General features: G+C 34.8%; 1 protein-coding gene across 3 annotated transcripts; it reads right to left on the bottom strand.

Moving 5' to 3' along the window:
• Positions 1–271: 271 nt before the first annotated feature.
• On the bottom strand, positions 272–7145 carry LOC123202412 (protein SCAR2-like). Of its 3 annotated transcripts, XM_044618345.1 has the most exons (10): positions 6770–7144; positions 6132–6295; positions 5659–5782; positions 5440–5551; positions 5047–5111; positions 3153–4962; positions 1311–2945; positions 1142–1228; positions 925–1029; positions 272–846 (listed from the first exon to the last, which is right to left on the bottom strand). In XM_044618345.1, exons 1-10 carry the CDS (start codon positions 6922–6924, stop codon positions 796–798), a joined length of 4308 nt encoding a protein of 1435 aa, XP_044474280.1. In that variant the 5' UTR covers positions 6925–7144; the 3' UTR covers positions 272–795. The 3 variants fall into 3 exon arrangements, with proteins under 3 accessions (XP_044474280.1, XP_044474278.1, XP_044474279.1); XM_044618343.1 differs by having other exon boundaries at positions 1311–4962; positions 6770–7145; XM_044618344.1 differs by having other exon boundaries at positions 1311–4962; positions 5047–5108.
• Positions 7146–13853: the final 6708 nt, after the last annotated feature.

Here is a 13853-nt window from a genome sequence, read left to right as displayed (position 1 = left end):
CCCCAAAGGTTGTTTCCACCTAAACTAAATAGCATATAACATTCATCTGTGCCAAAGAATTGCGTAACAGCAGCATATAACAGCTGCAGAGGAACATTTCTCTATTTTTGGCTAACTCATCAAATTTTGAATATATTTTCTCCAACAGAGATGGAACTTGTCCACAATGGATGAAAACACGATGACAATCCCTTCAATTTCAATCCAACTGCAATTAAGAGTGATTTTGGCATACATTGTTGAGCTTGCTTTTGGGATGCCAATAAAGATGAGAAGCAAAATCAACTGTGCTAACAATTTTGGATTTCTGAAGGAAACCATAACTACTATTACAATTGTATTACATACAAAGTGCCAGCCAGTCATAAGGGCTAGAATCTGCATGGAAAAGGCCAGAAATTATGCATATTCAGAACATTGCATACAAGAATAAAAAATTTCAACATATACTGCTAATCAAAATCTATACCACTTGACACAATTTACACCTTCCAAGATCATAAGATAACAACATAAAATTTAATAATTGGTACAGCGCTTTCAAGCTGCGCCCTGAAGCTCATTCTTGTAACGCACCTGACATTTCATGCCAGCCTTTTGTAGTTGTAACAGATCCGTGTATTGCCATATATATCATGATGTGTAAGAGATTGGGGAAGGAAGGGGGATCATAATACATATATTTAGTGTAGAGAAAAAAAGAAGCCACCAGACCACAGAAATTCCTATTTACTATATGAGGGAGAGAAAAATGTTCCCAACCAATTCCTGAAGCGCTTTCTAAGGTAGAATCTTTCAAGAATCACTCCAACTATCATCATCATCTTCGTCGCTTCCAGCCGTGGCCTATTTCATGATTCATCACTTTTAACAATATGTAATAGATATTAAATACTCAAGACACAGTGAGGGGGAAAAAGATACCTGGCGAATCGCATTTGCTTTCTCCAAGATGGCAGCAACCTTTAAATTAGTCTTAGGAAACTGAATGCTCGGTCTTGACAACACAGCAGGCTTCAAGTTGAAGGACTGTAAGGACGGAAAAATATAGCCATTAGATCATGTAACACTGTATTTCAGTTCTTAAAAATGGGGAAAGGAATTGTTTGATAATGATAACAACAAGAGGTTTAGGTTGAACCTTGGTTCGTATCTGTTCTAGCAAAGAGTCTCTTTCATCTAATTTTGGTCCATTTTGTGTCCGAACCCGCTCTGTTACCTTCCTTAACTGCAAAAAGATTGTTATAGTTAACAAGCAGTAGTTACTAAGAAATTGAAGTGTGAAATGTACACCTTAAATTCATCGTTACCTTGCTTTTGTCAAGAGCAACGACGTCATCAATTAGAGGATTCCTGGGACGGGGAAGCTTAACTACCGAACTTCCATTTGGATTTTCAACTTCAGATGTTGGCAAGAGAACAAATGGATTAGATGGCCAAGCTGATTCTCCCTCTGAAGTTGGCAAACAATGCTGAGGCTGCTCTTCAACCTTTCTTAGTGGCAGCACCAACGTACAAGAACTATTATCATGTCCAACTTCTGAGTTTTGTGATGTGGATTGAAGTGTGTTGTGCTCTAAGACTGTATCTGGTATCAATTGATTATGAGAGTGGATTAGTTTCCCCTGAGAAAATACAGGTTCATTATCAGAAGCTGTGTGTGTTCCAGCTGGTTCTGATAAGAATGCCTTTGAACTTGCATGAACTACTTGGCCCCCTGAAGCAAGGACACCATGTTCACGCTCCTCAATAGGTAATGCAGCTGATGTTAAGAATGGGTTCAGGAAGTGGTTTCCCTCTAAAGCAACACTGTTCTGTTCATTATTTTCATCATTAATCTTACTTGACATTTGCATTGAAATAGTAGGCTGCCCCGTATCACCCACTTCATGTTCAGACACATGTAACTCAACTGCACCAGCAGTGAGGGGCAGAAATGGGTTCCCAGACAGCACAAGGCCTCTCTGTTGATCTGGAAAATCAAACTGAGCTTTCTCATCATCTTTAAAAGGCAGAACCAATGGGAATGCTTTGTTACTATGACCAATGGATTCTTGCAGTGAAATTAGTGGAGCATCTAGAATCTTCCCTAACCTCCATTGCATTGGTGGTAGAGGTGGCAAGGGTGGCAACTCCTCCATATTTACTTGATTTGCCTCATGGAGAAGGCCAGAGCTTGGAGAGACAGAACCTGATGGATCCATTGTTTGTTCAACACTGTTGATTTCCTGGCAAGTTGATTGTGCTAAATCTTCAGAAGGCGATGACTTGTTTGGCAGTTCTTCCTGACAAGATTCAGAAGCATCATTAAAGAGTCTTTCATGATCTGTGAGATTTGAAGAATGTATTACTTCAGACAGATGTTGAAGTGAAATAAAACTTGCTTCTTCTTCTTTTGACAATTCCACATCAAATTGATCAGCTTGCAGAGCCGGAGACTGTTGAAAAATTTCTGGATCTGAGAGGTGATCAGCAGGTGAAGATGTGGCACATTCAGCATCTTCTTGAAGATTATTCTGATGGAGACATTCCAGATCTTGGTCATGTAGGGCTGAAGATGCTTGCGCAATAATTGCATCACCTTCTAGCATTCTATTTTGGGTGCAATCAGCTAAAGATGAACCATCATCAATCACTTTCAAATAAGAATCGTCATCAGAGGCCAACTTGCAGGATGTTGAGTCAAAAGCTTCAGGCTCAACATCCAGTTGATTCATTTCCTTTTCTGCCTCTGATCCTTCAACACATGCTGGAGAAATTGGCTCATTAAATTCCAATCCTTTCTGACCTGGATCCTCAGTACCAAAAGGAGATTCTGGCAAATTTTCAAGATTACTAAATGGAGAACAAATTGAATCTTGTTGCAGAAAAACAATATTATCAACATTATCATGAGCACTTGTGGTGGTAGGCACATCATCAACAGTAACAGTAGGCGCAACCATGTATTCTGCTTGAACACTTTCAGCTACTACATCTTCTAAGCCGTCATCATCCTCAAGGGCAGAAGAATCTGTCCACTTAGATGGGAGTTTAAGGACCTCATCTCCTTTAATATAATCAGCCTCACATGATAATACACCTACGTTCTCAGTGTTTGCAGTGCTACAAATATCTTCCAGATTTGATTCCTCAGAATACAGAGCAACCATGTATTCTGCTTGAACACTTTCAGCTACTACATCTTCTAAGCCGTCATCATCCTCAAGGGCAGAAGAATCTGTCCACTTAGATGGGAGTTTAAGGACCTCATCTCCTTTAATATAATCAGCCTCACATGATAATACACCTACTTTCTCAGTGTTTGCAGTGCTACAAATATCTTCCAGATTTGATTCCTCAGAATAAAGAGCTGCCTTTTCTGTTGAGTTAATCTCAATACTGGGCGTATTATACTCAATATTTGATGCTTGCTGTTCCTTGGAGCTAGAATCCTGTGGAGCATCAGCCATGGAAGTTGAAGCTTCTGGGGAGGCTCCACTTTCTGGGAATGCATCATTAACTTCAGAAACTAAATCATCAGGCTTCACAACATTTGAACTGGCAGGCCATGATGCAGAATCAGAACATAATTCTACTTCTTGCATGGTTGAGAGAGTGTCCTGTTCCTCTCTAGGAGAGTTAACTGACTTAGGTGAATCAACTCTAATATTGACCAACTTTTCAGGACAACTGTCATCTGCAGAATCATTACTGCTTTTCTCTTCATAAGCCAGACCTGCATTGTATGATGAATGCAAAACAGAATCAGAAGAGACATCTGGATCTCCACCATCCAAATTATCTACAGGATGGCTCTCAGCACAAAAAGTAGAGACAACACCATCCCTTGTCTGTGAAGACATATCAGAGACAGCTGCTGAAGAATCAACCAAATATGTCTCGCATTCTTCAGCATATGATGATTCAGAACCAGGTTTAGTACATTCAGACAGTGTTTCACCTAATTTGTGTAGCTGTGAACTTGCTGCAGGATCAAACTGCAGAAGGGAAGGTTTGGAATTCACAAGACAGGAACTAGAAGCTGCGTCTCCAAGATCACAGATGTTATCTTCATCAACACTTGTATCATTTGATAACATGAGATCATGAGATGATGGAGTCTCCACTATTTCAGCCGCAAAAGCTTTAGAAGAAGGAAACAGTTTAGCTGACCCTTCACCATCGGATAGCGTATTTTCAGCCAAATTGCTTAAAGCATCAGAGTTAGAAAAGCTAAATCTTCCCTTCTTGAATGAACTGTTCCCATCATCTGATGCAGAAAAGTTTCCAATTGACTGATTATCTGAGAAATGAGCTTGGAAATTCAGCCGTTCCTCAGTTTTACCAGAATCCATCCCCCGTTTTTCAACATTCCAAAAGCCCATACCAGTTTTAGGTCTATTGTCATTGTCTGTTTCCATTTCTGACTCCATGGTAGTAAGAGCATCCATGTAATTGTCAACCTCACTGTTGATATCATCAGAAGTATCCCCATCTACACTTCCATTCATTTTGCCTTCTCTATCAACTGCTATTTCCTTTTCGATCATCACTTTTTGAGGAACAGAAGAAATTGCTTCTGTCTTATCATCAGCACTCAGTTCAGATGTCTTCACAATTTGTCTATAAATGGCATCTCCATACAACTCATCCAAAGATGGTTTTCGTACTACTTCCTGTGAATTACGTGTATTTTCCTTTCCTTGAGTTGATTTTTTCACAGGACTCACTGTACTTATATCATGTATTTCAAGGCCCGATTCACTAGAATTATCTGATGTCGGTTTCAAGGCCAGTGGAGAAGAAGAAGTCTCATTAACAACATTGTGTTCAGAAGTCTCCAAAAATTTCTCCATGTAACTTTTCCTGGATTTTGCATCCAAAAGAGATGCATTTAATTGCCTCTTTTTCAATTTCACAAGACGTGCAGGATTGCTGTGGCCCTTCTCAACCTTCTCCTCCAGAAACAATTGATGCAGTCTGCAGTATTTGAAAGCGATTTGAGTCATTGATTCACTTCTAACAATCAAAAGTTAAGCGTAAGTATGTAATAAATGGTCTCACTTGGCATGTGAAGTAGACACTAATTCTGGAGATTCACAGTTCCTCCAGCGTGATCCTTTCTTCTGCTAGAAATATAAAGACAAAGTAAAATTTTAAACATACACGGCAAATCTTTGAATCAAGAGATAGCACTACTACGAAGAATGCCAAGGTTATAACTAAATATAAAATCTCAAAACAATAATAACTACACTCACAAAAAGCTTTAAAACAAAATTTATATTCACTACAATTGGAAAGGAAAAAAGTCTCATACACAGAACATAAACTGAAATTTCCTGATGGATGATTTACATGTACAGAGCATGGACAAAAGAACAGAAAACAATGCTGTAATAACATGAGCAATGAAAAAGATTTCACTTTATGATGAAAAGACTTTAACTGCAATACCTTCAGTTTGCGAATTTTCTTTTCCCTCTGGACTCCCACTGCTGCTTCAAGTTTTAAGAATGATGGATCAGTGTAACGCTTCAAACATGCCCCAGCCCCCGCAACATCAAATCTGATAATTTCAGATATTAATGATAAAGATTTCCTTTTTTAAAGCAAATCCTTTTCAACATTTTCATCATAATTTCTAAAAAGTCAACAGAATTCAGGTAATCATACTTGTCTAGAAGAAACAACCGTGGTGGACCACGACATTCTTCATAAGAGTCCATTACACAACGAGGTAAGTCGCCATGAGTTATCAGATTCTGTTCCATACGCAGATTCGGCTGCCATTCAACTCCTGAAACAAAATTAGAGTCTTTAAACAAGTATGACCTTTTACCATTCAATTTAATTGAGTATTTCTTGAAAAAAAAAACCCTAAGATAGTGATATGACAAGATTTCATGAACTAATACATTCCATGACACCAATACATCCAGTACAACCTTGTAAGCATGTGATCAATTAAAATACAGAATCTTGCTTTCAAAATTATCCAAACATGTGTTAAATTAAATGCGAGAAAACAACTTAATATCAAATTAATACAATAGCACTCATAATATATACTTCAAAGTAATGCAACTTCCATCTACAATTAGATAAAATGTACTTTCAAAATTTGTCAGAGAAGGACGTAAACAAACCTGTACTAGTATAGAATGATGAATGGTTAGTTTGGGAAAGAAAAGCCTTCTCAATGGAAGGGAATTCAACCTCAAGCTGTTGGACACGAACCATCAGCCCATGCCCTCTTGCAGCAGTTGCCATTACCTCTTCGTGCAAGTCATGGAATATCTCAGCAGCAAACCTGAAACAACCACAAGAAGACATAATATACAACAACTCTCTCATTATAGCTCTCCCAAACAACAAGTAAAAGACAATTCACAATCCGTTTCAATGTATAAGGTAAGGCCTTCAGCAACTTCATTATTCACATTCAACATATAATTTTTTACCGTCAATTATTTAAACTAACCTCTGAATTTTGACCACCATAAAGAACAGTTAACATGAACGTATATGTAAAAATTCAAAAGAAGAAAAATCTCGCACTCAAATTCCAACATGAATTCTTGAATCAGTATACAGTTTGATAATAAATAAAACCAAATTATAAAACTGAATCAAAAATAAAATCCAAATTCAAAACTGAACATATCCACCTTCAGCACAAATTCAAATCGGTTCATTTCAAAAAATCTAATCCCTCCAAACTCAACATTCACTCAAAAACCACAATTCGAGCAAAAACAAAGCCAAATCGAAGCTAAAAACTCACTCGGCAAGGTCGCCCAGCTGGCGCAAGACACCGACCAGACCAGCCATTGCGACTCCTTCAAGAAGTGCTTCAGGATCATCTCTATCTGCAGTTTTGTACACCTCCGGATCCGCCAAACTGAACTCATTCCTTATCTGATACCTTGTCAACGGCATTCTTGTACTTCAAAAAAAAAATCAGCCACTAGGAACAACCCTAGCCTTGACAAGTACTACGCTCTACGCTTGCATTTCGAAGTTCGAACGCAGGCGAGTTGAGTTGAGAGAGAGAGGAAGATCTTATATTTCTATTTTGGATTTTTGTTTTTCTCGGTGTTTGGAATTTGGAAAGAAGAAATGAATATACTGCAGTCAGACAGACGTGAAGAGCAGCTTGTGAGAGCGAGACAGTACTTATTTAATCTCATAATTGTTTTTTCGGTCAAGACTCCAAAACTCTTAAATTCGATTATATTTTACTGAGAAGATTTGCTCTTTTTTTAAATTAAATTAAAAAATATTCAATTCAGTTTGATTGTTAATTAATTGAAAAAAAATAAGTTTTTTTTTTTACTTCCTATTATAATTCATTTTCATTTCAATTTTTTTTTAATTTAAGAGCATAGTTTTTAAAAATTAATAATTAATAATAAAGTTTAGAAAAATCTATGAACTAGACTCAAAAACTCAAACTTATTTTTGAACTTGACTTTTTTGAATCCAACAAGCAAATCTAAACTTAAATGTGACTCTTTTCGAGTTCATTTTCAAATAATAATTAATAATTAATCTCTGTTTTTTAAGCGTGACTCTACGATTAATTATAAGAAATCTGTCGCTTTTGGTAATTTCACTAAGATCACTGTTGAGGGCCCCAAGAAAAGAATGTCCAGTTTTTACTTCTTGGGTCATGCTGTCATGTCATGGTATGGTCCCCATAGATTCAGTAAGAGGTCGAATGAACAAAAATTAGGCATCACTTTCACATATTAACGTGTTCTCATACTATTATCATACACTTAATTACATGCGATAATTCAGAAAATCGTGGGTCCCATGTCTGGAAAATCAGGCGGACCAGACGATTCGCAGCACTTGATGATCAATCATGCAGCGAGTGATTGGAGAAGTTTTAAAAAGTTTTTAAGAGATTCTTCTATGCATTGTTTCTTTTTAATTTTTCAACTTTTACGCAAGTTTTCAACATTGGATTAGATAGGTTAGTTGAATCGGATTGACCTAGATTAAGCAGTAGTTACCGAGGTATGTCTAGAAGAGTAAGAAAAGAACGTTAAAATTAGGGTTAGATACGAATCGAATAGTTAAATTCGAATTCAAATTTGAGTTTGAGTTTATTGAACTCGTGAAAATCAAACTCGATTTTGAGCTCGAACTTGTTGAGCTCGTAAAAGATAAACTCAAACTCAGCTCAAATTTGACTCAATTCGTTTTAATACATATTAATCAAAACGATATTGTTTTGTATCAAAATTTTTAATTAAAAAATTTTAAAAATTAGGGTAAACCATTGATTGGATTTACCCTTAATTAGGTCAACATTTATCCGAATCTTAAAACAACAAGACTATATTTATACATTTTTTAGGATATAATTTCGTATATAGAAAATATATCATCATTTGATTAGATGATTAAGTAATTTTGAATTATAGATAAAATAACGTTTAATAACATAATAACGTATTATCCTCTTAAAATATTGTTTTTATAAATGTGCCGGTGAATGAGACGGTGAGTTTGGGCATGGTGGTTAGTGGGTAAAGATGGAAGATGTGTTTGTTTGTTTATTGATTGACTTTGTTTTGCTTTCTGGTGAAGCCTTTTTCCATGGAAGATATTGTGGTTGAGCTTCCATTTTTGGAGTTGGTTCAAATTGATGGTCCCGATCATCTTCATTCATTCATAATTAATGTTCAAGTGCCCACTATTGTGAATAAATAATTGTTTAGTTACAACCATAATTGTAAGTAAATTATAACGAACATGACTTGTAAAAATTATATGTTCGGAAATAATAATGTAAACTTTGCTTTAAAGTTTTGGTTGATTGATAAGAGTGGGGTTCCTACTTTCAACTCACTTTCAGTTTCCATATCCCAACAACTCCTTTGGCACAACCTGTTCGTTAATGCTGCTGGAAAAAATATTCGCACATCCTGTCCTGTCCAATTATATTTGCTTTTCTATGATTTATTTTTATATTGTATACACTTAGAAGTTAAGTAAATAAAGAAAATTATTATGATATATTTAAGGATGGATCCGAATCATATTGATTTGATCTTAAAAGTTAACTTTATTTAATTTGATTTGGCTCAAATTGTTAAGATAAGTTTTGTTTTTGAAATCAAATCGAACTCTAGTTATAGAGAGATCAATTTGATCAGTTTTCTGAGTTAAAAAATTGTTTGATTCGATTTGAGTTTGACTAATAACTCCATTCAAATTATCTTAATCAATTATCAAAATGACCTCATGTGTTTATTATTGAGTAAAACAATATTGTTTTGTTAATGAAGTTATTGAGTAAAACAATAATCAAGCTTCAAACTTTAAACTTAGAGAGCCAAACCCTATCCTCTAAATTCGTCCTAATGCGATGTCCTCATAATACTTATATGGCAACCAAGTAGAAAGATATCTTCTAATTCTTCTAGCAAGGACAGGGAGGAGATGAGGATGTGTCTTACTCTAGTTGGACAAGTGTGGGGATGATTTGTCATCTCCATTATCTATCTAACAACATTTAAAATACAAAGATTATAAATAAAGTTGAATTCAATCCAAGTTAAGTTTAAATAAGGTTTAACTGAAAATTGGTTCAAGATCGATCAATTGAGGCTCAAACTTGATTTGAAAACAAATTTGTTTTAGATTTGATATAAGTTGACTTGAACTTAAATGTTTAGATTGATCAAACTTTGAGTAATCAATATTGAGTTGAAATTTAAGTTCATGCAATTTAGACAAATCTAAGGGTATGTGTCGTCTAATTTGGTACGGTTCGAGTGTTTTTTCAAGCCCAATTGAAAAAAACAAGTTTTGAAAATTTCTAAACTAAACCGAATCAATTTATATTTTAAATTAAACCAAACTAAAAAATAACGATATTGTCTGTTTTGGATCACAATCTGAATATATTAAAATCATTCATTTCTAAATATATTTTATTAATTAATAAAATTAATTGAATTATAATTTTTTAAAATAGAATATAAATATGTAAAATAAATATGAAATATATATACAATATACATATAAAAAAATGATAAAATAAACATAAACAAAAAATTATACATCTAATTACTTATTGAAAAATTATATAAAAAGTAGTTATATAGGTATTTTAAAAAATTATAGTTTACGTTTTGATTTGATTTGAAAATTATTCAAATCATAACTTAAATTATAAAATATTTTTAAAAAATTTATCAATTAAAACGAAACCATTTTATAAACTAAACTAAATTAAATTATAATTTTAAATAATTTAATCTAATTTTATAATTTAAGTCGAATTATATCACTCATTAAACGAATTCAACTGTAATTATGAAAATATTGATTTAAAAATTGGCAAAATTACTTATGATGTTGATTAGGATGATTATAATATGAAACTTACGTTTCATCTAATCATATCATTGAAGGCCTGCTCGCCACATTCAGGGCGAATTGACAAGTTTAGGGCAGACCAGCCATCATATTGTGCACAGGCGCCAATAAGACTTGTGCTGTGATTTTAACAAATGCACCGCATAAGCAGGTGGTCTCATTAATTTCTTCATAAAATGCCATTCGAATCATTACTATTGTCCATAATTTGGATCTTAATGTCTGTTTTATTTACAAATCAAGATTACCATTTCAAGGAATGAAAACAATTGTGGCTACAATTTTATGCATCCAATTATTTTTTAGCTTGAAATTAGTATGAGAAATTAATTAAAATAAACAAAAATCTGTCCGTTTATACGTTTTTAGGCCAATTATAGTACTTTTTACTTTTATACTCAAAGCAATATTTTTATTCCAATAATACCTCATTCTCATTTCACATAACTAATCTACTTACGTAGTTTTCATCTTATTTCACCGTCATTTATTCTCTCAACGCCTTCTATCAACACATTTTATCTGTGCTCTCTCTGTCATTCATCATCATCATATATCAAGTAAGTTTCTTTTGCGTTTCTTTTATATAAATAACAATCTGTATTCATAAAACTGTAAAGCTGATAACGTTTCTAGAGATAAAAAGTTAAAAACTGTAATCAACACCTCTGAGTGCTTGAATCTTTTTATAAATATTTACATTTATGCATTCAATAGTTTTGTTACCTAGATCTAAGTAAAATCGAAAATCGCAGTATATTTATGGTAAATTGTGTGGTTTGCGTTTTGCGTTTGCGTCTTTGCGTTTGCGTTTGACGTGTTTGTGTTTTACGTGTTTGCGTTTTGCATGATTACTTATCTCTTTTATATCTTTTGTGTAGAAAATATGGGTAAACTAATATATTTGCTGGGATATGGTGGACATTGGGTTAACGAAGGTGATAATAGTTTGAAATACGTTGGTGGAGTTCAAACATTTGTATCAATTAGTAAAAAAATAAATTTTGATGGATTTGTAGAAACAGTGTGTTCTCGTTTAGGCATTAATCAAAGTTGCAATATTGTAAAAATTTACATGCAAAATCCGACCACCTATAGTGATTTACCGTATTTGTTGAAGGATGATTTTGATATATGGATTACGATGAGGTTATCAAAGACACATAAAAGAGATCCGTTATTTCTTACAGTGTTTACAAGGCCTACAAAAGTCATAACCAATATGCAACAACAATAAACTGAACCACAACCAGAAGTTCAATCACTTGAACCTATGGATGATGCGATTAACTCCTTGGATAATATATATTGTGAGACACAACCAGAAAGTATGCCTGAAGGCGATGGGGTTGAGGTTAGGATACATGATGAAATAAGAAAGCAATAAGACCCTTTGCGGGGTACACCAAATAGATGTGATGAGATGGGTACTGTTCCGACAGAAAATTTTCAATCGAACGAAGAAGAATATAGTGGTTATAATGATTGGGATGATGAAGGTGATGATATTGGTGATGACGGAAGTGGTAGTGATAATGGTGGTGATGAGGAATGTGATGATGTTGGTGATGATAATGATGAAAACAGTAGTGATAACGGGGGTGGTCATGAAGCAGGAGTTGGCCCAAGTGGATTAGTTGCTGGAAGTTTATTTCATAACACTCCAACAATGCATGGCCAACCCATTCCTATTAACGTACAAGTTACAAATCTTTTTTTCGGTGGTCCAGATCCTTACAGGGATGTAGAAAATGAGGGTATTGCATTACATTCAGTTCCACCATGAGATGAGAGAATCAAAGTGAATGATCAATTTACATGTAAACAAGTGTTGATTGATACGATGTATAGGGAAGCTTTGGAAAAAGGCTATCAGATCAAGGTGGTTAGTTCAAACAAAAAAAGATGGGATATCAAATGTGCACACGCTCAATGTAAATGGAAGGCAAGAGAAGTTAAATTACAAAACACAGATATTTTTGTATTACAAAAGTTGGAAACTCACACTTGCCCTCGAGATGTCATAATGCCTCACCATAGACAAGTAGGTAAACAGACACTTGAAAAAATATTGCAATCTGTGTTTACCGCTTCTAACCGAATCTACAAGCCGAAATACATCATAACGGATGTTACAGATAGGTACAAAATAGATATCTCTTATCCTCAAGCTTGACGTGCTAAAAATTGGGTGTTGAATGAGATTAAAGATTCTCCCGAAGAGTCGTTCAGACAATTACCTGTATATTGTTACAATTTGGAACGGAAAAACCCTGACACAGTTACACACATTGACACTGATATGGATAATCGGTTTCGTTTTGTCTTTATGTCCTTAGGTTGCTCAATTAGAGTATTTCGAGAATATTGTCATCCTGTCATTTGTATTGATGAATCTTTTTTAAAAGGACGATATTGGGATACACTATTTGTTATTATGGGTAAAGATGGAAATAACCAAATTTATCCTTTGGCATTTGGTGTGGGAGGAAAAGAAGAAACAATGACTTAGACCCCTTTTTTGAGAGCATTACATGGGTGTATAGGTGATCTTCCAGATTTGGCCATCATTTCAGATAGACATCATGTTATCATTCACTCCGTGCGAGAAGTGTTTCCAAATGCACACCACGGTTGGTGAAACCATCATATAAAGCGTAATATGTGAAGCAAGTATAAACAAACAAAACATATAGATGGGTTGTTTTGGCGAGCAGCAAAAGCTTATCGGATACCAGATTTTGAGGATGCAATGCGAATGATTAATGATGAAAATCTCTCAGCGAGTGCTTATTTACAGGGTATAGACTATAAACGTTGGGCCCATGCTTATTTCTCAGGTTTCTGGTATAATATAATGACAACAAATATTGTTGAATTGTTTAATGCCTTAGCACGACATGCACGAAAATTATCTATTATGATGCTACTTAAGTTTTTACGTTCCACCATGCAGAAATTGTTTTACTCTCGACGTACTACGACAGGTTCATATAATTTTTCCTACTCTTATGCATGATGTTGAAATGTACATTTATAATATATTTGTAATCATGTAGGCTTCTACTAATCAACTCACTCCGTGGGTTGAGGAGAAAATAACAGGTCATATCTATAAATCAGTTAACATGGTTGTTAAACCAATAACTATGCATCGATATGAAGTGCATGGTGTGGGCCAGTCGATCGCTATAGTGGATCTATGTGCGAGGGAGTACAACTGTAAGAAATTTCAATTGTCACATATTCCATGTACACATGTAGTCATGGCCAAGTTTTAGAATCTTTTTGCTTGTTATCAATGGGGAACCAAATACTATTCAACTGAATATTGACAAACAGTATATAGAAAGAGTGTTAAACCACTATAAGATCCTTCTGAATGGTTACGTCCGGAGAATCTTCTTACGGTCTAGCCACCTCCAATGCAGAGTCGACGTTCAGATCGACTATCGGAACAAAGAAGGAGA

The sequence above is a fragment of the Mangifera indica genome, chromosome 18 (assembly GCF_011075055.1).
Source record: "Mangifera indica cultivar Alphonso chromosome 18, CATAS_Mindica_2.1, whole genome shotgun sequence".
Classification (NCBI taxonomy): domain Eukaryota; kingdom Viridiplantae; phylum Streptophyta; class Magnoliopsida; order Sapindales; family Anacardiaceae; genus Mangifera; species Mangifera indica.
The sequence above is the reverse complement of the archived record's forward strand: the minus strand, read 5'-3'. Positions and strand labels throughout refer to the sequence as shown.